We start from the raw sequence: 27,337 nt of genomic DNA, 5'->3' as shown, positions 1-27,337 counted from the left end.
TTCAGTGAAGTTAATATATTGTCACAGGAAAGAAAAAAAAACCTAAAAAGAGACAGTACTTCTAGATACAGCCGAAGAGACATTAACTTAATGATGCAAATGCAAATCAAGTAGGCTGCAGGAATTATACCAAGCACTGCCTAAACAATACAGAAAAAAATGTAACACATTAAAGCAAATAAGCTTAGAAGGATCATCCTTGCCAACATTAATACAGAAACCTTTTAAAAGCCAGGCAAATCACAACACACATTCACACAGTTTTTTTAGAATCTGTTATAATTTTCCACAGGAAGAATATATTGTGTAAATTACAGCATAACATTTGTTTTTCAGGGAAGATTTTAAAAGTGCAAACTCGAAAAGGTAGCTTTATTTTTAAGTCTCCTTTAATAATATAAAGTATCCTGTTAAAAATAAAATATTCTTATACAGTCTCATTAGAAAACTGCGTATTTGTCTGTACATGGTAAAATCTGGACAATTAAATATATGACATTTTGACAAATAGCTAACATAAATTTTAATCAATATATCACATACCACTGCTGCCTTACTGTGACCTCATTTTAATGACCACTAGAGGATGCTATGAGAACAATTAGACACAGTAAAAAAAAAAAATTAGGACTGTATCTTGCCCATAAAATAATTTCATTTACAGAAAAATGTCAATTTATGAACTGTTCCAAGGTTACTCATGTTGAAACTAGGAGTTGTCTCATAAGCTTCTCAGACATTTGGCAAAAAAATGAACCTCAGAAATTCATAAACACGCATGCTTTCAAAAATAACGAAAAGTAAGTTTACATCCTTCTTCCGTGTGCCAGAACAGTTTATTATAGAAAAGGTTACACTATCTTAAAGTACCCTTGTATTTAAAACTAGGAGACAAGGAACAGCTTTCCAACCAAGTGGACCATTTGATGAATATTCCTTATAATTCATAAGAAAATAACCTTAGAATTACAGTTTTATAGATGATAAATTATTCAGTTGCATACTTACTTCATCCATTTTCATACAAGTGCCAAAATCTGCCAGCTTCAGATGCCCATATTTATCTAAAAGCATATTGTCAGGCTTCACATCTCTGTGTATCAAGCCCATTGAGTGAATTGCATCAAGAGCAAGAACAACTTCAGCTGTATAGAACTTGGCCCATTTCTCAGGCACATCATAATTGCTCATAAGGTTTACAAGATCTCCACCTGGCATGTATTCCATTACCATGTACAAGTATTTGTCATCTTGGAAGGCACAAAATAGCTGCAATATTAAAAAAAAGGAAAAGAAAAAAACACGATTACTTTTCAGAGACAGCTAGGAAAAAGAATAAAGCACTTTATCTTGAAGATTCATTAAACCTGAGCATATGTTTTCAAAAATGATGTAAAGTAACTATATTTTTTATATTCAGATAATCTACTTTTTCTATTAATTATGACAGTACCTTGTAATTTACTGAACTTCAATACACCCTCATTTTCATTTTTAAGAAAGTGAAAAAGATTTCCTGATTAATAGTATGAGCTACTGAAGTTTCACTGAGTCAAAATGCAAAATATCAAATCTGAGAAAGGGAGCATCATGTACTGATCTGAAAATAGCTCAACAATGAATAGCCTCTTAGACTGTTTCTAAATTTTATATATTATAAATCTCCTTATCTCTGTACATATTTACAAAAACACTTGTCACTACCGATTTTGCCCTAAAACAACATGTATATTGAAATAAGAAAGGGGAAAAAAAAAATGTTCCTGAAGACAACTATAACACAATACAAAGAAATTATCCTTAAGAAAATAACAGTCCGGTATGGGTTGCAGCTAGTATGTTTCCTACTGGCATGATAGTAAGTTTAATCTCTTTAAAATGTATTTCAGACCTAGAGAGCTAAGTTTGAGAGATTTCACCCAGCAATCACCAGATCTGAAAATGGCCCAAACCAGCAAAAAGCATTACTATCAACTGTTCAATGACTGGTGTGAAAAAGTCTCTGAAAGTCTCCCACCTTATTTCTCAGGGAATACCTTCTCCTTTACATTAAAAAATAAAATAATTCACATCTTTAAGTTATCCACACAAAATTCAAAGGCAATTGAAAAAGAAGATGTGTGGAAAGGAGGAAATCAAAAGCAGGGAGTTTGCAGAGGATGAGGAACCATGAAAGGCAGGAACATTATTAAGGAGATTTGACCTTTAGATTAAAATTTATTGTTTATTAGTGATGTAAGACCTATATTATAAATATACATTTTAATACATATATATTGCACTGTATTTGTTTTCACAAATGGATAGTATATACAATATGATAATGCATTTGGCCATTAAAATCTAAATTAAAATCTATACAGAGTCTCTGTATTCTCACATGTAAGGATATTAATATAACACAATAATAAATAACAACACTATGCCTTTATACAGCACTTTCATTATTGTCCTCAAAGGATTTCATAAAAAAAAAAAAAAAAAAAAATTATCTAGACCTCTAGCTTCACTTGTTTTTCACATAAAAAAGAAGGCAGAGAGAAGCAGTGTGATCTGTCCCAGTTTCCAGCTAAGAACAGGACCTACATTTTCTTAAAACCAGCTCGATGTCCTATCCCACTGGACCACATTACCCAAATATATCACACTAATACACTTCATCATAGAAGGCACAATTGCAAATACACTTGAATTCATTTGCTATTTACAAACACACACACATTTATATCATGCTTGCTACATTTTCCTTTGAAAACTGTCCTACATTTCTCGTTACTTTCAACTGCATGTGAAAAATAAAAATAATTCCAGACAACTACTGTCATTAGAACAAAAACAAACAACTAAATAAAAATTGATCTATGTGGTTAAGCATTTCTGCTGAATATAGGCAAGAACACAATATGCTCAGAAGAGCAAAATATCTAAATAAAAAAAAAACCTTGTAAAATTTTCTTGCATATGTGAAGTGTTATGAAGAATATATAGAAAGCTTAAAGCCAGTCTTTACTTATTAAATATACAGAAGCATGGCAATATATGTGAGAACATTTAAAAGTATTAATTATTTAACAAAATGAAGTACTAACAATTTCTCTAAGCATATGCTTTCACTACTCGTTTTATTAATTGGTGTAATTTACCACTCAGAACAAATCGCAATATTCAGTACTATTTCTTCCCAAAGGCATAATTCATATTACAAACATGATGATGATACATGTCATGAGACTGCTGCAAGCAATGGTGTTCAAGACCAGCTGAAGAAGGCAACTCTCCATTACTTGGATATTACTTCTGAGCTGAGATGCAGTAACTGACCACTAAACAGAAGATGGTTTCAAGCAAACCACTGCTACAACCTCCTGTCTTGCAGGAGACCAGGAATGTACACTCATCCACCTAACAAATTGCAGCTCAAAAGTCAGTAACTACTTAAAGCACTCTTAATACTAATTGCCTGTGATCAACCAACTGTATCATGAGGAAAGACTAGAAATAATGTTGACATTTGTTTCTACATTTCTATACAGAATTTTTCTTAGTTGGAAAGGTAACCTCCCTATTACTCCAAATGATTATGTGGATATTTCAAATATCTTTTTAATTCTGTTTTATGATGCATTTGTAGCCACTAAAATGTACGTTAATCTACTTTCTAACACAGCAAAATGCACAAAACTCAGTGAAATTGCTGTAAATACGTATTTTTAAAAAGTAAAACCTGAACCTAAACCATGATTTGAGTTTAGATGTAAATTCAAAACCAGCTCAAGACTAGAAAAGATTTATGGCTTTATTATTATTAGTTTACTCTTACATATCTTCCCTACCTGAACCACCCACGGACTGTTGGCGAAGGCCATGATATCTCTTTCTTCCCAGAAAAAGGCTGAATCTGATCTCTTGATCATTTCAAATTTACTAAGTAGCTTCATCGCATAAACCTTCTGTGTCATTTTATGGCGAACCTGTTGGTTGAGAAAGAAAAGAAACAACTTTTTTTAAAATGCCTTGTTAAAAAAACCAAATACCGGCATAGTATATTTCTCCTACGTGCAAACTGCTTTTTGGGATGCAATGCCTCCAGGTCTTCATATATCCAATTTTCTACACAGAAAGGGTTTGAGAACTTGTAAACCTGGAAAGAAAAACCTAACAGCTGCTTGAAAAAAACATAGCAGGAGTGGAACAAGAAGGATGCCAAATGAAGGAAGATATGCCAGAGCCTGGCCAACTGCTGCAGCTGCTGCTACGTCCCCAGAAGAAGAGCTGCAGGGCCACAAGAAGGACGCGCTTCAGGGCTGCAGGAGCTCTTAGGAGGTAGCTGTTCTGTTGAAGACGCACCGATACAAGCATATGTTCTTCCTCACGATGGCTACAAGCATAAAGATGAGAGCTGACTCCAGTAGTCTGCTTACTCAAATTGAAACTGCTAAAAAACCCCGAACCCAAAACACAACAAACAAAAGAAACCCACCCAAAAAACCTGACCCAAAACTCAGAATGCGCAAAGCACCATCTTTCTCTAAAGAACTGGACTGGTCTTAACATTTTCTGAGTGAACGTGACTACTTCAAATCACTCAGAACACTAAAAAACAAAGATGAAATTATTCTGTTTACAGAAGGAAAAGGAAATGCTTGTCTATTCTCCCTTCAAAAGTTCCATCGTGTAAGGTGAAATAAAATAGAACTCTGCTTATGTTTTCTCATTCTGAACGCCATCTATCCATTGCATTCATTCATGTTAGAAATTCTGCAAGCAGTCCACTTCAGCCTCTTCCAATTTTTATTTTTCACCAAAAAAAATTTGCTATTTCTTAAGTAGTTCTTAAACTCACTTTAAGTAGTGTAAAATTAATAACATAAATCTTGTTGGAAAACCAAAATTAAAGTTTTTATGGCAAAATCTGAAAATATTTTTGAAAACTTCATCTGAATATGGACATGAAACAAAATCTTTAAAGTACAGACTGTTAATGAAATGACATTAGATTTATGCTACTTTACAAAACAAGTACTAAAGGACCAGTTTTTTAACATTCCTGAGTGTTCCTTGCAGAAGGCAAGGTGAGAAGTATACAGCTGCAAGATGTCCGAGTCAGCAGAAAAAAAAGAAATTAACTGCATCTTAAAGTTTCTGCATATTTTCTTCACATTAAAATAAAAAAAAAAAATCAATGGACTAATTTGTGAAATCAGAACCAAACTGTTACAATTTTCTGATGCATTTAATAACCTCACATTTAGTAAAACAAACCATATCCCCCAGCCTCTTAGTTTTACTTTTAATGTCCAAGTTTAATTATGCTACTGCAAAGAATGTTTAATAGGCTCTTTTCCTGAACAGCTGTAAATGTTTCGGGTCCATCATGTCTGCAGCACAAAGCTTCAGAGAGGCACCTATCTGGTCTACAAATACAGGAGCATGAGTCTCCTGCTCCTGAGGAGCTGTAAACATTAATGTTGCTGAAGCCAACCAGAATGATCTCTAGAAATAGGAGAAGCATCAGGTGGCAGGGGGGTGGGGATGGAAATCTTGGAAAGAGTGAGAACATGAACAGAAACAGGATTATTTATGAACTTACTGTTCTTGAAATTGGGGCTTTTTGCTCTCAAGATATAGGTACAACAGTTTTAGGATTAGTATCTTGCATAGTTTAACACTAACCAACAACCTTTTGGTATAGCTAGATCAAAAAACTCCAACCAAACATGAATACAGAAACACATTATCTGTATGCATTAACAACTCTATAACCATGTATATTTTAAGACATTAAGAATAACTAGCTAGTGAAGGTGTCCTAAAAAAGGATTTTGAAAACTATCTCCTCCCATTTGCTAATCCCACATAGGATTATTTACAAAGACTTGGTGGTACACCACAACCGATAGTCCATAAAGTAGAGCTTTTGGAATCCTGCTCAAAACCAGAAGAAACACAAAGACCAGCATCCTCAAAAAGATACTGTTTAATTGAAGATGCATTTTCTGTGAAAGTCCATATAAAGCTCTGCAATGTATTTAGTAGTTTACAGTTCCGAAAATCATTGTGTACTCTTGCCTGGGCGTAGTTAGTACAGCTGCCTTGATTTACAAGAATAATTGTCTCCCACTAGTTCAGAAAACAAATTCTCAGAAAGTCAGCACAGCCTGAAGCAAGCTCATGCATAGGAGAAGCCAAGTAAACAGGGGTAGGGAGACCAGAAATCACAGCCTGTGCACCTCTCTAAGGTAGTGTCAATAGGTTATTAGTTGGCTAATTAATTTCTTGGGAAAACTTCAAGATAGGTTTATTCTCTGCACAAAAATCAAGGAACCAAAGCAACAACTAGCACGCTGGCACACCCAAAGACTAAGTGCATCTTGGCATGCCTTTCAGGTGAACAGACCCACCAGTGATATTACTCCTTGTATCACCACCATGGCCCCTGAAGACAGCCTATTTAGCTGCTAGCCACTGTGCTCTTTACCCAGAGATATATTTGTACATACATATATTGGCTCATATAGCAGATTATTCATGTATTAAATTGTCATGATGTTTCAGTTTCTTCCAACCATTTAAATGAACTGCCAAATTTAAACTGCAGCTCACCAGAGTAACTCTCAAAATAGGCAGGAAAATCCCTTCGTGCCATCAGCGCTGAGTAACATGGCCTCGTTTAACTCATGAAAATGCATTAAGAAATTTATGAAAATGCATTAAGAAATAAGAATTTCCCTCTACTCTGCTTCATCAATCTAAGAGTTTCAAGAAACAAGTACACACAAAATGCATCCATAATTTCTACAGCATTCACATCAGAAGAAAATCTGTAGGCAAAGAAAATAATATATTCATTTGAAGTTATCAGATTGAGTATGTAGTATTGATAATGGTACCATCTCTTTTACGATAAAAGAAAATGAAGATCCTAGAGTGGAGTTGTGAAATGAACTCTAAGGTTTGAAATAATTACAAAAACGCTAAAATACTTAATAGAACAGTAAGAAATTACTACAGATAGGGTACCAAAGTTCATGTCCTGACAAATTTTCAGGTAACAGACCATGACTGCTTTATTTGCATTACTACAGAAGCATGTATCAGCAGTGGCTGGGGAACTAAACCTAATAAACAAAGCACTTAATGGAAAAAACTAAACCAGCACCTGTTTACATAGGCCATGACAACTGCTGGTTTGCAACACTGAGAGATCACATAGTAAAGACTGTCACCCAGACCATCGTTTACTATCCAAATACAAGAAAGACTTAGCCTTGCTTTAGTTTTCTATTCCAGTACATGAACAAGTCAGTCTGCTGTGTCACTGCAACATTATAGTACTTTGTGATTAGACCTGGGAGAAGGAACTGAGGTTATGTTTCAATTTCAAATCAAGAGGATTTTTCCTCAAGTGAAAACAAACAAGAGGTACTCAGGAAGTGCTTTCATAAATTACTGTTTCTGAATAAACCACAAGTAACATATTAAGCACCATAACTCAATTTTTCTGTCTGCCCTAGACACCAGTCACTTTTATTCATGGCACTGTGTAAGAGAAGAAGCGATCTGGCAGCTGGCAATTATTTTCTTAGCTTTCCCTGTCACTACAGACCCAGGAAAGCCAGAGGCCAGAGCTCAAGAGTAGAGTTTAGTACTTCTGGAGTTATAAGGAAATTGTTTTTCCACCAAAGTCAGATGGTCAGACCAGAGTCATCTGATCTCTCTTTACTGGACTGAATTTTTTAACTGGGGGGGGGGGAGGAAAGGGGGAAAAGCGAGGCTTTTTAAAAAATCTGGCTGTAAGATACAACAGTAGAGAATGTGTTTTCCTTTCTTGCTAGAATCTGGAAAGCTGATCTCTCCACACTACTTCTTTCACAAGAAAATTCTATACTGGAGCAGAAAGCTTGGGCAAAACGAATTTAAATGAAGGAGGGCATAGCTGACAATTTTATGCTGTATATTAACATATTAATTTTTTGGCTTGTTATAGTTAACTATTACACATATTTAACAAATATTTGTGCTACAAATATTTACGCACAGCGGCACACACTGACAACATGACATTCATGCATTTAACCCATGTAGTTAATCATGTTTTATTTATGGTTCTTTCTGCGTTTAGCCCCTACTGAAGCAAATTTCTATTTTGATCACAGAATGTGTTGCAAAATATTTTGATTACTGCACATCCATCATCTGCAACTGTGGTGGTAACATCTGAATGGAGTCGAAATAGATACAGCTTAGCTCAATAGTTTAAACTCATATCATACCTTGTGAGGCAAAAAATCTAGGTATGTATGCCCTCATCACCAGCTAATATTAGTTCAGATCTACGGCTGTATTTATTAACCCACTGTTTGTTAGCTGTAAGACTGCATAGCATTATGATTCCTACTTACATTTTTACATTCCAGAAAAAGAGTGTTCTTTTAACTTGGCATGAAGTACAGAAGAGCTCTCTATGAACACACATAAGTTCCCTTCCAATACCAAGCATTCCTAGCTTTTTTTATTTGGGGGCTTGAAGGGCTTATTTAAACAATTAAAAAAACCCAGAACAACAAAAAAACCACCAAAACCACCATTATATGAACAAGTTGCTATGCATTTTACTATTACATTATAATTATGAGGCAAATGAGAAAAAAAGTTTGTCTTCAGACCCTTCAAACTACCTAACTGCAGTACATACGCTGTGAAAAATCATCCCTGCTTTAGAATTTAAACTGTGCATGACACAGTGAATTAAGGAAAAAAGTTTCCATTCTAAGCCAGAACAAATTAAAAACTTATATTTGAAATGAATTGTTAAAAAGAAAATGAAAATTATTTAGAAAACCCCTTAAATTCTTAGAAATATACATATGAAAACAAAGTATTTTGATTTTTGAAGCATATTAGAAATACAATTATCTTGGATGCTTCCAGCAAATATGTCAGTGTGACATCCAAAAAACACACATGACTTCTGTTATTGGGATCTTCTCTTTTTCATCTCTCCGTCTGCCCCTCCCCGCCCCCCAACAAATAGACGAGGAAGTCTGCTCCTTATAACTTGATTTTTCACTGGCTTCCCATGCAAGCGCATGAAAAAGGAGCATCTCTATTAGCTACTATAAGTGTGTGTATATATATCTAATGATAAAAATGCCTAACAGAAGACTTTAAAACAAACCATTTGACATGACTGTCAGTGAAAAGACAAAGAGTAGACAAAGTTCCCTGCAGCAGCTCCTTCTCAAATAAGAAAGGTTCTGCTCAAGGTTTTAGCTTTGTTTTTAATCTCTTGCCAGCAAGGATATAAAAGCATATAAAGATATGTATTAATTCTTTAAAGTCTTGTTTGAAAATGGGGATCTTTGACAATACTCCTCTCCATACTTCATAAATTCTTCTGGATAATAACAAAGTGCAAGTGACCCAGAAAGAAACAGGCAAGAGGGAGCTACATTCTCATCTTGCCACACTTGGGTGAAGTTGCCTTAAAAAACAACATAAATGAATAAAAATTGCTGATTAAATGTTAACTGCCACATGAATTACATCTAAATTTGCAAATTACCCATGAGTCACACAAAAAGTGTTAGGCTAGTCAGGGTGGTTTTTTCCCCCAATACTAATATGGAAAAAACAAGTCATTTTATAAATAGATAATAAATTTATTGCCGTTATATGCTGTGAACTTCCTATAAGCACTTCTGCGCTAAGATCTTGCCACATTCCTCAACAAACTCCAAAACATCTTTGTATTTTCCAGAATTGCTTTACATTACAAGACAGTATGACTTTCCCAGCTTCCTAGTGCAAAATTAGTACAGAACAGTAAAATGTCAGTTCCATGTCAAAAGACACAAGCCAAAGGGTAATTTTTGTTACCTTGTGGTAACAAGATAACAAGCTTCAATTCCTGCAAATTAGTTTCTCCCCCTTCCTTTGACTTGCTTCATATCTCTCTTCCTCTAAAAATGCTTACACAGAAAATTATCATGGATCAGCTGGTGCACGGTTATGTTAGCTCACGATAACTTGTCCGTGGTGTTTGTTTTCTCAGATTCTATCTAGCGCTTACATCCATAGCTTATTTCAAAACTGACATATCAATCCATCTTACACCTAATGCTCACATTTTTGTGCTATTTATCACACAAGATGACTTGGAAGTCCAGGAAAAATCAAAATTAAATGAAAACCAGAATATGCGTGATATACTAAGCTACTTTTTGTATTTTGATTGTTTTTTTTTAAATAGAATTTCTCTGCAACATAAATTTTAAAAGTAATCCCATTACTACATTAGATGTTATATCGGATACAATGTTGAATGGACAATGCTAAGAAAAGAGACTTAAAAAAAAGTATCTTGCGTTAGTCCTATCAGTTAAATACAATGAAAACATAATTATAAGAGCAAAACAAATTTTTTTTTTGTTGCACTATTAGCTTGCTCTTTCATAGGAAGGTTTCAGATATTATTATACAGTAATGCTTGCAGCTAAAAAAATTTAAATTGCCATGAACTGCCTTTTCCATTTTGATCAAAGGATAGCAAACTGTTTCCCAAGTCCTTCCCTTCCAATCCATCATGTTTTAAACTCTGATGTACTGTTTACTATGCACAGAAATGACCTCACGATACAATGAAAATAACACTTATTCTTTATAAGAATGCATTTTTAGATATAAAGCATGCAAGACTGGGAAAGGTTTTGGCTGGAGCCATAAATCTGTCTAATCATTAAATCATTACATTCTTACCAGCTGCACTTCTCCAAAAGCCCCTCTTCCAATCACCTTAACAACATCATAGTCTTCAGCTTTCATCTGTAGAGCTCGTATTTTTTCCACAATCTTCTCATCTAAAACAAATCAAAGAAAAGTTGTGATAATGCATGTATTAACAGAATACAAGAATTTTCTCTAATGTTTTTCATTTAGAGTCAATATAAGCTATTTTTCTTTACGTGTTCAGAGCCTTCTTGGTAATTCTTGAAATCTGCAGTCACTATTAATATCTCCTTTCATTATTGTTTGGACATTATTAACCTTCTACCTTTAGCCATAATAATTGAAATGTCTTTTGGATTTTGCCGACTGCCGTTTCACACCCCTAATAATCATTCACAAGCTTACAGGAAGACTGGTAATGAAAAGAACCAGAGATGCGTATCTTGAATTTTCAGACAATTATTCATTGCCACCTGCTGTGCTGCCAGGATCCACTGACACTCCACTGATAACGCAGGAGTGTGAAGTACCTGTTACACACAAAAGCAATGCAGATGCAACTCGCTCCTACACATCTGGAGGGTTCAACAGCAGTCAAATGTCAAGGAATATAACTCAGTAACCTTTGTGTACAACTTCAGATTATGCAAGGATATGACTTCAGATCCACTCATTCATTCCATACGAAATACTAATTCAAGTTTACCTATGTCTATGTAACTGTTGGCCATCTCAAAGTGCTTTTTAGTGTTCACTGCACATGTAGTTCTACACTTTTTAAAATTAGGTCTACAATGCTCTGTTCAAGTATCCTCTGGTGCAACACTCTGCAGATAAGCTTTGTCTCTCAGTATTTTTCTTGTTGGCAATTGTGGGGATCTGTAAGGGAAACCAGTGAAACTCTGACAAATTCTAAAAACATGCAAGGTTCTAGACTCTTTAATTTTGTAAATGTAGCATGCTAGTGAATGCATTCCTGGCTAAATGCATTTTAAAAATCTATTCTTATTACAAGGACAAAAGATAATGGGAGCAATGAATGGAATTCATAATACTGGAGGTAATCTTCCTTAAGCATGACGAGATTTGACACCGCCCCCACACATGCTTAGAGGAAGAACAAAACAAAGCTAAACAGGTTGGTGGCAGCAAGACCTCTACCAGGGAAGAGCATGTGTTGTATCAAAAGCTGTGGATGCTTATATTCAGAGAGCAGTAGAGGTATATATTGCGAGATTCCTGTTCAGGGTCAAAAACTGTGCAATTTGATCCCAAGAAAGGCATTAAAGGGGATCTCAGATCTGAATACAGGAAAAAAAAAAAGGAACAGAGATACAGTTAATTCAGTATGACATTAAAGATTACATTGTCAATGGGGAGTTAATGATAACAAACATCTAATTAATAGTTCAACCATACCTGCATATTCATGAAGAGCAACCTGGCAGGCTACAAGCAATCCAGGAGATGCCTGACCATCAAGAACATTTCTTTTGACCCAAGTGAGCAACAAGCCCAATCAGGGAGGCAGTCTAATCTATTACTCACAAACACAAAAGAACTGGCCAGGAATGACAAAGTCTGTGGCAGCCTTGGCTGAAGCAACCGTGAGATGCTGGAATTTAAGACCCTGAGAGAACTGAGGAAGGAAAATAACAGACCTTGGACTTCAGGAGAACAGACTATGGCTTGTTCAGAGAACTCACAGGCAGGATCCTGTGGGAAGCTGCTGTGGAGGGTAGAAGAGTGGGTTGGTCTTCAAAGATTACATGTTCATAGCACAAGAACAGTCTGTTCTAGTTAGCTAGAAATCGAGCAGGCATGGCGGAGAGCCAATTTGGCTGAATAGGCAACCTCTGCCTCAACTCAAGCACAAAAAGTGAAGGTTTGGAACATGGAAGCAGGCATGGGCTACCCAGCAGGAATCTCCCAAGGATGCAAGGATGGAACTGGGAAAGCCAAGCTCAGCTGGAATTGAAACTAGCCAGGGTTATGAAGGGAAACAAGAGCCTTTATGAATACACTGGCAATAAAAGAAAGAATCAGGCAAATTTGGGCCTGCTGCTCTCAGGGGGTAGGGGATCTAGTGCCAAAGGATGTGGAGAAGATCAAGGTACTCGATGACTTTTTTGCCTCAGACTTCACTGGAAGCTCTGCTCACAGGCCTCCCAGCTCCCTGAAGCTAACAGCAGAGTGTGGGGCAGTGAAGTATTGCAGTAGAGGAAGTCAGAGCTAAGGACCAATAAAGCAAACTTGACATACACCGGGCCATGAGATGACACAAGATGCATGCGAGTGTGCTGAAGGAGCAAGTCAACACTGTTACCAGGCTGTTCTCCATCACCTTTGAAAGGTCATGGCATCTTGGGGAGGCTCCTGATGACTGGTAAACAGCAAATATCATGTCTGTGTTTTAGAAGGGCAACAAAGAGGATCCAGAAAGCTACAGGCTGGAACAGCAGCCTAACCTCACTGCCCACAGTGATCATGGAGCAAATCCTGGAATCCACCTCCAAGCACTTGATGGACAAGAAAGGATGGGAACAGCCAGAATGGATCTAAAAAAGACAAACTGCATTTGATTAACCTGATTGCCTTCCATGACGAGATGTCTGTCTTGGTGGACAAGGGGAGAGCCTTTTCCTTGACTGTAGCATGACTTTCAACACTGCATCTCAAAGTATCTTTGCAGCCAAACCAGGCTGACAGGGATTGTGCAGAGAAATTACAAGGTGGTGGAAAACTTGCTGGTGTCATGGTCAGTGGTTCAAAGTTCACAGCTGATACACTGGAGGGCAGGACTGCTCTCGGGAGGGACCCAGACAGGATGGGTAAATGAGCTAACAGGAACCTCACAAAGTTCAACACAGGCAAATGCAGAGTCCTGTAGCTGGGATGGAATGACACCACACGATAGTACAGGATGGCACTCACCAGCTGGAAGGCACCTTGAGAAAGACGACCTGAGAGCCCTGGTGGACAACAAGATGAACAAAGTGGAACAAGCAGCAAGCCTTTGCACTGACTGCATACAAAGCTGTGTTGGTAAACGCATAGCCAGTAGGTTGAGGGAAGCGATTTTTTCCCCTCTGTTTGTCACTTGTGAGACCATGTCTGGAATGTTATGTCTAGCTTTGGGCTCCTCAGTGCAAGAAAAATATCAAAACAATCCCTACCTTAATGGAAGGCCACCAAGATGCTTAGAGGGTGGGACCATATGATGCTCATAGAGAAGCTGAGAGAACTGGAATTGTTCAGCTTAGGGAAGTCTAAATGGTCAGCCTCAACAGAAGTTGAAAGGTGGTTTTAATTCTAAGAGGTGCAAAGCGAAAGGACAAGAGGCAACAGACAAGTTGCAACACCAGAAATCCTACTTAGTAGGAAAAGAACCCCCAGAATTTGGGAATGGAGCAGACTGTCTGGTGGAGCTGCAAAACCTCCGTCCTTGGAAATTTTCAAAATGCAGCTGCACAAGGACGGGAACAATCAGATCTAACATCAAAACTGGTTCGGCTTTGAGCAAAGAGTTGGACCAGTTGCCCTCCAGAGGTCCTTCCTAACCTGTGGAACACAAAAATGCAACTAAAAATTTCTTCTTCTGAGGGAAAGATTAGTTGTGAAGGGGAAGGGAGAGATATAAAGAAAAATAAAGTTAATAATGAGGGAAAAGAGTCTGCTACTGAAGTTGTAAGGGCAGAGGCAATTAAAACCTCGAAAGCAGACAAATGTGCTATGTTCAGTGTACCAGTAAGAATGTGAAGTAATCCAGAGTGTGAACAGGAAAAGTAGTTGAGAGAATTCTGAGCCTGTTTTCTAAAGTGAATCATGAAAGCTTAGACAGGAAGCATAGCACAGCAACAGTGCTTCACCCACACCAAGTTTATTATTTCATTCATGATGTGAACTAATTTTGCAATTTGAGAAGGGAAGACTGTGCTTGGAAGCTTACTTAATTGCAGAAGCACTGGCACAAGACAAGGAGGACAAATGCAAATTCACAGGAAGCAGCAGTTGAGAAGGAATATCAGCAAATTTCAAGTCAGAGAGAATGTGCAATTACATGTTTGAACTCAATGTTACACCTCATGAGGGACGGGAATCACATGAATTTATTTTCAAATGTTTCTGAGATGTTTCAAATGTCTTCAGATGTGTGAGATGATATGGCAGGGATTTAAACATGTTGAAAGAGTAGGGTGTAGTTTTACATGGCTCCATTATTGGTCATAAACTCACAGGAATACTTCTGTGTTCAAAATATAACACAGAAATTATAAACAATGTTAATGCAGCTCCAGTGAAACTCTTTAAGCATTACATTACACACTGCAGTTAAGCAATGAAAAACCCAATATATGAAGTAAGCAAATGAGATGCCAGCTGAGGAGCTACCAGTTCTATCATCCCTGTGAAATGCTGAGGATGGAGAAATCCTACTTACTCTACTGAAAGATGAACAGAATAGACTGTTTCAGTTGGAAGGGACCTACAATGATCATCTAGTCCAACTGCCTGATGACTTCAGGGCTGACCAAATGTTAAAGCATGTTAATAAGGGCATTGCCCAAATGCCTCTTTAACACTGACAAGGCTTGGGGCATCGACCACCTCTCTAGGAAGCCTGTTCCAGTGTTTGACCACCCTCTCGGTAAAGAAATGCTTCCTGATGTCCAGTCTAAGCCTCCCCTGGTGCAGCTTTGAACCATTCCCACATGTCCTATCACTGGATACCAGGGAGAACAGCTCAGCACCTCCCTCTCCATGTCCCATCCTCAGGAAGCTGGAGAGAGCAATGAGGTCACTCCTCCTAACTCCTTTAACTAAGATTTAATAATCTTCATTAGAAGTAATCATCACCATCTAGGGATGCAGATATTGTGATGGTATCAGTTATACAGATGGATTGTCTATTTTGTCACAAAATTTAACAGATATGGAACAGATAATCAAAGCATGGAACTAACCTGAAACAAAAAATGTGCTGCAAGAAGGCAAGCTCAGAGAAACCCGGAAGCAATGTCATAATTGCAACATGCTGGATCATATCATCTAGTTCATGTATCACATAACATGATCTAATTCAAGGTGCAGGAGGCCTTTCCAACACTACCCTTTTAGTAGAGGACTGAATCTTCAGAAGGTTTCACGCAGATGAGTTTGTACATTTGTGGTATCTGTGCATACAGGTACTACAGATTGCATCTTGCAGCCTCATGAATTTGCAACAGTATGAAGCCCAGCAGAAGAAAAATGTTAGGTTTAAAGAAGACATTAGATGGACTCCCCAGCCCCAGAATATAATGGAATCTTATAGAAATATTGTGACATTTGAGTAAAAGTCCTAAAATGTGAGAATGTCATCACCCGTGACTCAGGTTTCTTCTTTAACACAGGAAGGACCAGGAATGCTGGATAGCAAGAGTTTAAAGACAGCTTTTGATTTACTACTTGAAAATAGCACTATAACCTTTAAACCAATGAAGCTTCACTTTCTGAAAGGGCAGAGTCTTTGGATCAGTCACTGACAGCTGGCAGCAAGAATGTGGCTGAAGGTTACAAGTGCTTGTGAAAATGGAATAAATACCTGACTAGAAGAGTAAAGGGGTGTGGGGAGGAGGAGAAACCCAAGCTTTTCTGCTCTTTAAGGAAAAAAAAAAAAAGTTCATATCCAGGTTATTTTCTTAAAAGTTAAGAACGTGTATCAGGCAGTTCTGGGGTGTGTACATATGTGGAATAAAAATGCAAGGGAGTGCAATTTTATCCCCACAGACCAGACACAGTCAGTCAATGAGTGTTGCTATGGAGTACATTAAGTCAAAAGTTGCTGCCCTAGGCAAAAGTCTAGCCAGAACTTAAACTGAAGTACAGCCAGGAAGTGCTGCAGTCCCACACCCGCCCAAAACCAAACAAAAAGCACAACAGAAAGACTGAAGTAATTAGGGGTGCATACATATTATCTGGTCCATGGTGTGTGAGGAACAAGAAGCTGCTGGAGACCTTGCAGAAACTATAAGGCATAACTTCAGGCAAGCTAGCATCTCCCCCTCCAGAGAAAAGAAAGGGGGACACAAGAACTATTTCATATTGCATAGACAAAAAGAGTGGAAAATAGGAAAACAGAAAGCAGCAGTCCTCTGCAGAAGACACATCCCTGACTTAATGAAAGTAAGCCTGATGGCAGAACTGAATTGCTTTGTATCTACCAAGTACTCAAATAGAAAAGTGGTTAGTAACACTGACACATAACTTGTTTATACATCTAAGACATTCTGTCTTAAACACTGTGGCTCTAATTCATACTCTGCTTGGGAAAAGTTGCTTGTATGATACCTTTTCCACCCCTACTCTTACCAGAACAATATCATTAAGAATGGAACTGGAGCCCAACCTGCAGAGGCGACTGCAAAGACCTGACAAGGAGTGGCCTTAAAGAAGCCAAGAGATAACCAGCGGGGCAATTAGGCCCTTAATTTAATGTAAGTTCTACAGTGCACTAAATTTCTAAGATTCTTCTTGGCATCTCACGTTTCATCTCTGTCAATGACAGGAAGTATGGAGCACAGAGAATTACAGTCACGATAGGCGTTAACGCCATACCAGGTAATGCATTTCTGTTGCTAACTGCATGACTGGCACATGATTTAGCAACTTCAAGCAATGTAACAAAATGTGAGGAAAGGAAGCAGAACTGTTACTTTTGCAAGAAGTTAATCTTAACAGATAAATCTTCCAAATAAGCAGTGTCTGCTTGGACAGAAAAAATGGCAAAAGCAACTTTCCAGGCAGTTTATTCAGGCGGTTAGCAAAGCTGCTGCACGAGTGATCCACCTGTACTAAAAGCTGTTCCTTCTACTGTAAATATGTCCATTGCCATTACTCTCTAGAAGTTTGCCAACCTCCAAAACATCAGCAAATAATTTTAACAATAGAGGTTTCCAATTTTTGAGTGATGCTGGATAATGCGTAGGAGGAAGTCACTGATCCATTTAGGGAGTCAAGGCTTCTGGATTGTACCAGGCCCATTGATGGCACCACTCCCTGTGCTGCTGTTTGGACCTCCTCAGAATCCATTCTTCATGCTCTTCTATTCCCGATGATAAGATTATAAATGATTAAATATTTTTAACTGTTGCTTAAACCTGTTGCTTAATTAACTTTCTTCTCCCAGAAGTTAAAGCAGCTAGCAGGCTTTTTAGTACCTGCATGGGAGACCACCAAAAAAGGCACAAGCCGCTAAGACAAACACTTGGCAAATCTCAGATGGCAGAAGATGATTCTTGGAAGAATTTACTCAGCCTGTTGTCATAGCCTAGATGACAGAAGAGGAAAAGAAAAGACCAGGAAAGATTTGCTACACCAAGCCCATGCTGGAAAGCTCAAGCTTCTTTTCTAAAATAAGCAAGCTAGTTTTTGCTCTCAGAGGACTATGAGATTCCTCTCATTGTTTTGGGAATTAAATATTACATTATGCTTTCCTGTCCCATGAATACTCCAAGAAAGCAGCGATTTAACCAGAATCCTAACAGTTGATTAAAGCAATACAGAAGACTGAAAAGGAACGGTTGTATTATATGAGGTACTTATGTGCCTCTTACAATAAACACATGTTCTACTTTGGTTCAGTGCCTTAGAGCAAGAGGTAAGAAATCAGAATAGTAAGGGAAAGCAGGCAATGATAAAGTTTCTTGCATATTAAACATGTGAAGAGGCTGTTTCTGTAAAGTAGTTACAGAAGTAGGATATACCAAACTCCTGTAGTATGGGCAGTTAATAAATTGAAGCTTTGTGAAATGAGTTAAAACATTTGAGTTTCAGCTTGAAACTATAAGTTGAGCTGAATATCAATTAATGTCTCAGCTGAGATGCAAACCATTTCATTTTTAAATTAAAATAAGCTATTAATAAAACATTAACCTGATTAGCAATGACTTGCAGTAAGTCTGACGTAGGGTGTATTCAAACCGCTGGGAATATGGTAGAAGAAAAACTTTCCTTCTCAAAGTGTTATTGTGGAAGAATTAAGTGATTAAATTGACTGAAAGTGTGATGATTATTGCGGTGTTCTTCACAATTTTTGAAGATTTGTGTAATATGGATTAAAACAATTGTAAGCAACGACTCCCCCCCAGCTGCTTCACTTTGCACTACAGAGTGCTAACTCACAAGATGGCCCTGCCACCTCTTTGCGGCTGCTGCTGGATGCCTTGAGAAGGGATGCAGGCTCCAGGCCCCCAGCACAGACCGCTCATCAGAGTCTGTCAGAACCTTTTGACAGTAATTCTCATCTAGGCATTTGCTACAGCTCTTCAGACGCTGAGAAAAATCAGAAGAGACAAGAACTCACTGTTCCCTAACCTAAGCAAGCAACAACTTACTGTTCTATAAATTAGTAATACAATTCCCAACTCTTCTTCCAAGTCCAAGGTAGCGAGAGGCTTCAGCAAACATGTGTACACTCTTCCTTTCCACTGACACTTGCTACCCTCAGAACAGTTTCCAAAAAGACAGGAGCTATGGGTTCAGCAACTTTAAATCACATAAAATGGAAAGGCCAGTAACAACCCAGTTGTCCCATTTTTTCCTGCACCCAAGCAGCTCCCTTTGTGTTGGCACAAATATCAGTGAAGCAAAATGAAAATCAGAAACTGGTCTTTGCTCTTCTTTTGCCTCACTAGTTTTAACAAAAAGAAACAAACCAACCAACCACCCCACTCTTTGCATTAATTCTGCTCAGTTCCCCAATCTGGTTCATAACAAACCACACAAACACCTGTGCCAGAAAGAACTTTGAAATAAATCGCTGTGGCAGGACTGATTCTTTCAGTTGCAATGCCAAAATATTACCATCTTCAAATGTTTACAAAATTCTCATTTCAGAAATATTTTTTTTAAGAAAAGTGTAAATCACAGAATTTTTTTTCAGTATTATTTTTCATTCTCTCCCAGGCAGTACGGAAACAGGAGAGAAGTTACATGGGTGACTCTTAAGAGATGCACAGCCTCACAATGTGTGAGCCAAAAGAGTCAGCTCTTACATGCTTTTTTTAAAGTTCAACAGGTAAGGATGAAGTGCACCCCTGAAAACTCTTAATTAACTATTTCAACTGTATATTTTTGGGTTTCTGCCTGCAGGCCACATCAGATGCTTAATAATATTTACTACCTAGAATAGGAGAAGGCAGACAGACAACAAGAATGTTCAAAGGCTGCAGAAAAAAACCAAAACAAAAAACCTGTTCCCAATGTTAAATTGTTTTCCCATAGTCTTCTGATTAGAAAAAGGTTTCTAATTTTGTCCTACTGCAAAAACAGTACTGCAATGTAAAGGTGAATCTGAACAGCTCATAAAAGTTACTGATACTGTCATTTACGTCATTTTCGTATTTGCTGTAGATAGGGCTTTTCCCTCACATCACACGTACAATGCACAGTTCAGGTAACAAAATTACTTAAAATGCTGCTCCTGACCCTTTCTTTCATAAGTATCTGCTTGAATTCCTTTGAACTCAAACTAAGAAAAATCCCAAGGTAGCCTCTCCTTCGTAATCTGCTGTTTCTTATTTATTCTGCTTTCAGTGACTTCTCCAAATGAGACTTCACTGGCAACTATAAAGCTGTATGTCCAGCTATAGGGCTCTGCTAAACCTCATGGAGAAGCACTGAATTCCAAACATAAGAACTCACCACAAATGACTACACCAGCCACCATTTAACTGAGGAGCATGAGTGGATATTCAAAGGAGTCCCAGAGCAATGGAGGGCAGACACACATAGCTCTTACCAGTAAAGAATCAAGAACAGTTGCTGATAAAACTGCACCTGCAGTAACCTCAACATATGCAATAGAAAAGGTTTAAAAATATATACATATATCTCAAAATAAGCTCACTACAGAGCATAGTTGTTCTAAGAAGGCTTACTCACTGCAACTCACATTTTAAAGAAAATAATCTACTATTTTTACAAGAAAAAAACAACTTGTTTATATACATGGATAGAAAACACTTTAAAAAGACAAAATACAGCTACTCTGATGTAACTGTCTTCCATTTTCATACACTCAAACTCCAAGATCCTGTCTACAATTAATTTGGGGAGAATCACAAACATTTATACAAAGGTTCAAAAATGCACCAACAGATTTTAAGGTACAATAATTTAGTTTTAAAAATCAACAGAAGGCTTCTCTATAAATTAAATAAGACTGTATATACAATGTTGACATTTTGAGTAATTAATTTCTAAAGAATAATAACTGGGATATGCTTTGCAAATTATGTCGCTGCACATACTTAAGATAAAAAAACAAACATAAAAGGATTCTTCCAACTGTTGGAAAAATTACAACCTACAGCTGGTATTTTCCAACATACTTTCATCAATACAATGACTCCCCAAAGCGATACTTCTCTGTAATAAATGGTCTTCCAAAGACTGCTGAATATAGAAGCTCAGAGTTATAAAAATTAGTAAAATGAAAATCAGCAACGCATTTCTGACCACTCAGCTTCCTATGACTGAGATCACAGCATCATTGTTTAAGGGCCACTTGCAACTTACATCTATTTAAGAAATTATCAATGTTCTTGTTCTTCCTCAGCGCTGGATAATCCAGATCAAGGACCAAAGAATTCAAGCCATCCTGGAAGAAGAAGAAAAAAAAAAAAAAAAAAAAAAAAGTTAACTGAGTTCTAAATCTTAATTAACAACTTTCTTAAAACTACTACACTGAGACTGATTATGTAATATTCCAAGCATTCATTACATTCCTAGTAGGCAAATCAAACAAGCTCCCAAGTATGTTTATAAACCAGCACAGGAGCTAACACACACTGACTGGCTCCAAGTTGGTCTATAAACATTACAGAACTGGAGTAGTAGTTTTAATCTTAACCAGTAAGTAATCCTACTCATTAAACACTGATTTAAGATACTCGGTTCAGTCAATCTGTTTTTGTTATTTGTTACACTTCTCCTGCCTGTTCAAAAACTTTATGCTTGTATTATCCATCTTATTGCTTTGATCACAGTCTCTCTACCTTCTCGTTTTGGATGTTCAAAAACCAACTGCACACTTTTCTTCTTGGAAGCAAGACATGACCTAAACTTAAGACGACAATTCACCACATAAGTCAAGCTCGCAAGACTCGATTACTTTTTCTAAGTGACTCAACAGAAGACAAGCCAGAACTCTACATGCCATTCTGCTACCAATTATTGATGCCTCCACAGAAAACAACTGAGACCTCTTAAAATGGCAAGGTATGAGATCACCAAAATCTAAACTAAAAATAGTATTTTAAAATGCCTGTTACAAGACTTAACTCAATTCCACCTTTCAGCAACCTAGAAAAACTTAACAAATTACTCTTAAAAACACAAAGCCCTTTCCAGTTACACAGGGACAAATAAAAATAAAAATTAGTTTCAGATACTAAGAAGAGCCAGAGACTCCATTCATACTCAGCATCTTCAGTGTTCTGCCTGAAGTGGCAGCTTTGTTCATTGCTCTAAGAACAAAATCCTGAGACTGTTTCTTCAGGTTTTCAAGCCTTGACAGGGCATCACAGAGATTTAAGTCAGAGACCACATCACATTTATGGATAGGCAGCCAACAGAACTAGACAGCTTTTCAGTCTTCTTAATAACTGAGGCTATAGCTAACAACCTGCTGATTTTATGGGGCTTTTTCTTAATATATCTGGGAAGGGATCATTTGTTGCAAATATCACGAGAATTATTATACTTGTTCTAATAATGTATCTACCTGGATAGAGTTAAAGGCGAGGCCCAAGATTATTAAATACATTTTGAATGCCAGACTGTCCTAAATACGCACATGGACAAATAAGACTACCTCGCCTGTGGAGATGTCACTTTTCACCGCAAAAACCACTAATGATTAAGCACATTTTCAAAATTAAGAGATTTGATTGCAATTTATTTTTTTTATTTCCTAACAAATGCAAGTGTCTTGGGAAGTGTCATAGACAAGCTGACAAAGTACAAGTTAGACAAATGAAGTAGATTAAAAACTGTCTGAAAGACTAGGCCCAGAAGATTGTGATCAGTGGCACAAAGTCCAGCTGGAGGCCAGTCACTAGTAGTGCACCCCAGCACTCAACGCTGGAGCCAGTACTGCTTAATATCTTCATTACTTTCATTACCCGCTGCACCCTGCAGACAATACAAAACTGGGGGGGTGGCTGACACACCATTCAAAGGCACCTCAACAGGCTGGAGAACTGGACAGAGAGGAATATCACGAAGTTCAACATGGGGAAATGCGAAGTCCTGCATCTGGGGAGGAATAACTCCAGGTACAGGCTAGGGCCTGACAAGCTAGAAAGCAGTTTTGCAAAGAAAGACCTGAGGGTCCTGGTGGATGGACAACAAGCTGACCATGACCCAGCAATGCAACCTCGTAGGAAAAAAAGGCCAACAACATCCTGGGCTGCATTAGGAGGAGCGTTGCCAGAAGGCAAACGGAGGTGACCCTTCCTCTCTACTCAGCCCTGGTGAGGCCACACCTGGAGTGCAGTGTCGACTCCTGGGCTCCCCAAACCAAGAAAGGCAGGGACTTACTGGAGTGAGTCCAGCAAAGGGCCATGAAGATTAAGGCACTAGAGCATTTCACATAAGAGGAAAGGCTCAGAGAGCTGGGATTCTTCATCCTGGAGAAGGGAAGACTCAGGGCAGGGGATCTCATCAATGTGTATAAGTACCTGATGGGAGGGAATGAAGAAAAGGTAGTGCTCACTGACAGGACAAGAGACAATGGGCACAAGGTAGAACACAAAAAATTCTATCTGAACACAACACTTCTTTCCTGCGAGAGTGGTCAAGCACTGGAACAGGTTGCCCAGAGAGGTTGTGGAGTCTCCATCAGTGGAGATATTCAAAACCTGACGGGATGTGGTCCTGGGCAACCTACTCTAGCTGACCCTGCACTCAGCAGGGGTGTTGGGACTAGATGATCTCAAGAGGTCCTTGCCAACCTCAACCATTCTGTGATGTAACATTTACAAATTTCCACTGCGGCACAGAGAAAAGGTGGAATTTTACTCTTGAATCTATGTAACATGAACGGCGTGAAGGTCTTACATATCACATTTTAGAACTTCCTTACAAAAAGAAACATAAAACAGTGTTAATAAACAAAAAAGAGAAGTCAGTAAAGAAGACACGCCAGCAATCTTAGTTACTTCAAGAACAACATTTATAGGCATTATTTCAGCCTTGACCATAACCGTTCCTGCAAGACCCACTAAGGATAAAAGAGGGATGCACTAGGACATTGTACTCATCTTTCAGAGAGATGGAAGACTTAGGACCTATTCTTAAATTCAATGACATTTTCACAAAAGATACAGTAAAACCAAACCAAAGTAACAAAGTTGTTAAATACTTATGGATTAGTCACTGCATGAATTGCACAGGAACTGACCAATAACCTGGACAAATCCAACAGAAAGTACTGACTTGAGGTGACTTCCTGCAAAATAACGTAATAGAATCTGTAATACCAAACTCTCTATTTAGCAAACACTGCCTTCAAAAAAGGATATGTCATTCTGTAGCACAGTATGTCAGCAGAAATACAGATCCTCACCTTGCAACATGTAGAAAAGGAACATACTGAATGCCCTGATGGAGAACAGCTGGGCCATCTTTTATAATTTTACCTAGCACAATGAAGTCTCAATTCCAATTAGCTGGTAGTCTACACACACCACCTGACTCCAACATCACATACAACTTGAAGCTACACTGTCATTAATATATGTGCAATATAACTGCATTAATACATGACTGTAGTTTACAGTATCAATCTACAGTCAAAGTAAGAATTACTCTTTACAATCTCTTAATGGAATTAGAGTTTCACAATAGGTCCTGAACATATTCTTCCTGATGAATTACAGTTCTCATTTCTACTGCACAGATTCAAAAACAAAAACTAGTTCTCTAGAGCTCTGAGCACCTTCTTACTCTATTTCTCTCTTCACAGTCTAATACCTTATTTGTCACTCCTTTTACATTCTTCTTTCATTGCTATTGAAACATTTTAATGATCACTAACAACTGGGTAGACATTTTAAGGGAAACGTAAAAGCACTCTGTGCTAACACAAATCAATAAGGCATATTTTTGTTCTTCATATTTGGGGGGGGGAGGCAAGGTCACCTGATATTTTAATGCTTTTCATGCAAAGATATTTTATAGGTTAACCAAGTAAAACATTTATAGTGTGCTCTACTTATATCTTATGCACAAAGTCAGGGAAAAGAATAAAGTTACCACCCCCAGCAGACATTTTAGTAAAGTTGGATTACAAGGTCCAAAACAACTGTAACTTCCAATTTATATATTGGTTATATATTATCATTTCAGATGTCACTGATTTTCCCCTATGTCATTCTAATTCCACAGCCTTTTTGTGGGCTATAAAAACTGAGAACTATATTTGCAGCTAGTTTTTTTATTAGCTCTTTCTGCCTCCTCTTTATGGACTTCTGGTAACAATTTTCACAAGTAGTTATTAACAAACAGAAATTTGAGAAGAGTGCAACTGCCTATTCTTAACTATTTGGAAGTGTCCTAACTCTTGAGGATGATCAGCTACGGCTGGCATCTAAGAGAGGTGAGTAGTATCAACATCACAAAGAATAGAAAGAGTGTCAATTTTGTTCATCCTTGTGAACAAACCTTATTATCATAATCTTTTAAAGACAAGATTTTAAGCTCTTGAACATAATTTTAAGGTAAGGGATTTCAAGTTCAACATGCAGTTTATGAAAGACTTGTCTTGCACATTAGTGTTTTGTCAAAAGGTGTTTCCTTAAAGCTTTACATTTTCATTAAAACACCTAGTTTACATTACTTAACACGAAAATTACACTACAATTAAGAAGCTGGGTCAAAAGATTACACAGTAAAACAGACCGTTCGAACTGAAGAGAAGTAATCCAGGAAATGACATCTCCTCTGTCTAGGCCTCACAGATAAGTCACTTCAACCAGGAAATATGTTATTAAAGTGATTTCACTGTTCACTTCCTCTTTCTGCTATTACAAAAGGCTCAGAAGCTAACAGGCCAAAAATAGCAGCTTCCAAACAAACGCACTGTTGGCAAAGACAGCTCTGCCCCCATCAAAAGCCTTTTGCTCATGGCAAACACACTAAAATGTTCTCCACAGATTGTTTTCCAAGAGAAAAAGTCCAAACTTGATATTTTTGCAATACCCTCCTACACCAGGAAAAGAGTTCCTGGCCACTTGGGCAGCAGCCACCACCTCTAGGGACAACACAGAGCCTGGCTTTCCCAGCAAGCAGCCCGCACTGTTACAGACCTGAATGAACCAAAGAAAAAACAGGCAAGAAAAGTTCAGGAAATATGGGAACTAAATGTTTATGTTCTTCTCTGACAAAAGGGGCAGTAACAGGGAAAAATAATGGTAGCTTCTAAATAATAAGCTCAATGTTAATTCCAGGCAATCCCACTGAAGCCCTCACCAAATTAAACCATGTTGTACTGACACGAATTTCTGAAATTAAAATAGCTATCTGAACCTGTCTAACACTGATATGTACATGTGAACTCCACAGGGTGTCACAACAGATTTGGCTACTTTGATTTATTCTTCACTTTCATGATGAAAAAAAAGTAAAATTCAAACCAAAAAGTAAGATGACTGAACAGAAGAGGTATCAGTTGCTTCAGGAAACAATTCATAATCCTGCAATTACTGGAGAATGTAAGGAGCCTGATCCAGTGAAAGATGTCCCTGCCCATGGCAGAGGGGTTGGACTTCAAGGTCCCTTCAACCCAAACCTATGTGTTTCTACGAAAACTTCACTAAGCCATGACATATAAGAAAACAAAAACACTACTCCTTTCCCTTTCCAAATCCTCAAATAAAATTTAATAAAGTATGCTGCAGTGGAAAGTAAGGATAGAAAAGTCTGTAACTTCAGATTATATTTTTCTAACTTGACCTACACGCTTTTTAAGGCAGAACTTCCTAAATCTATGCACACAGGAACTGACCATCTAATAACTCTCCAACAGGAATAAACCCCCACTATATTCCTCCATATCCAAATGGACCCTTAAATAATTCTGGTCTTTCCTGAGTGATTACTTCTTTCCATATCATAGAAGCTACCTTTGGATACGAGATGAACAGCTCAGTAAGAGCATACAATATGAAAAACAACTTAAAGGTCATATGCAAGGCAAATATACCATTTTCCCAAGCTTATCCTACTCAGTGATCATTAGGGTATGTTGCAATTCATTTTTCTCTTACTTAAGCATAATTTGTATGTGAAGGAATAATTCAGGGCATGATAATGCAGCCAACATTTACTGTTGGGAGGCCTTGCTATTCTAGAAGTTCTTTAATAGTTCTTAATTAATTAACAGATTTAAAGTTTTAACAGTATTGAGTATGTACACTTTAGAAACCTAAAAGCAGCTTCTGTCCACAAATAGGCATGTAAATACTTAACAACAGGTTTTACTTACAATCTGATTTCTGTCTATGAAGGTAAACAAATGCTGAAATTATTTAAATTACTGAGATTATTTTAATGTTGCCTACTA

General features: G+C 37.6%; 1 protein-coding gene across 3 annotated transcripts in view; it reads right to left on the bottom strand.

The window, feature by feature from the left end:
- Positions 1-27,337, bottom strand: part of ROCK2 (Rho associated coiled-coil containing protein kinase 2) — a 110,142-nt gene that overhangs the window by 45,613 nt on the left and 37,192 nt on the right. For all 3 annotated transcript variants that reach the window (XM_069805791.1, XM_069805792.1, XM_069805793.1), the window contains exons 2-5: positions 21,289-21,370; positions 10,759-10,859; positions 3,834-3,971; positions 1,009-1,269 (exon numbers count right to left, since the gene is read on the bottom strand). In XM_069805791.1, the coding sequence (XP_069661892.1) occupies positions 1,009-1,269; positions 3,834-3,971; positions 10,759-10,859; positions 21,289-21,370 (582 nt within the window). The remainder of the gene's footprint in view (positions 1-1,008; positions 1,270-3,833; positions 3,972-10,758; positions 10,860-21,288; positions 21,371-27,337) is intronic.

Source organism: Haliaeetus albicilla, chromosome 18, assembly GCF_947461875.1.
Source record: "Haliaeetus albicilla chromosome 18, bHalAlb1.1, whole genome shotgun sequence".
NCBI lineage: Eukaryota > Metazoa > Chordata > Aves > Accipitriformes > Accipitridae > Haliaeetus > Haliaeetus albicilla.
Note: the sequence above shows the minus strand (reverse complement) of the source record. Positions and strands in the feature narration are given on the sequence as shown.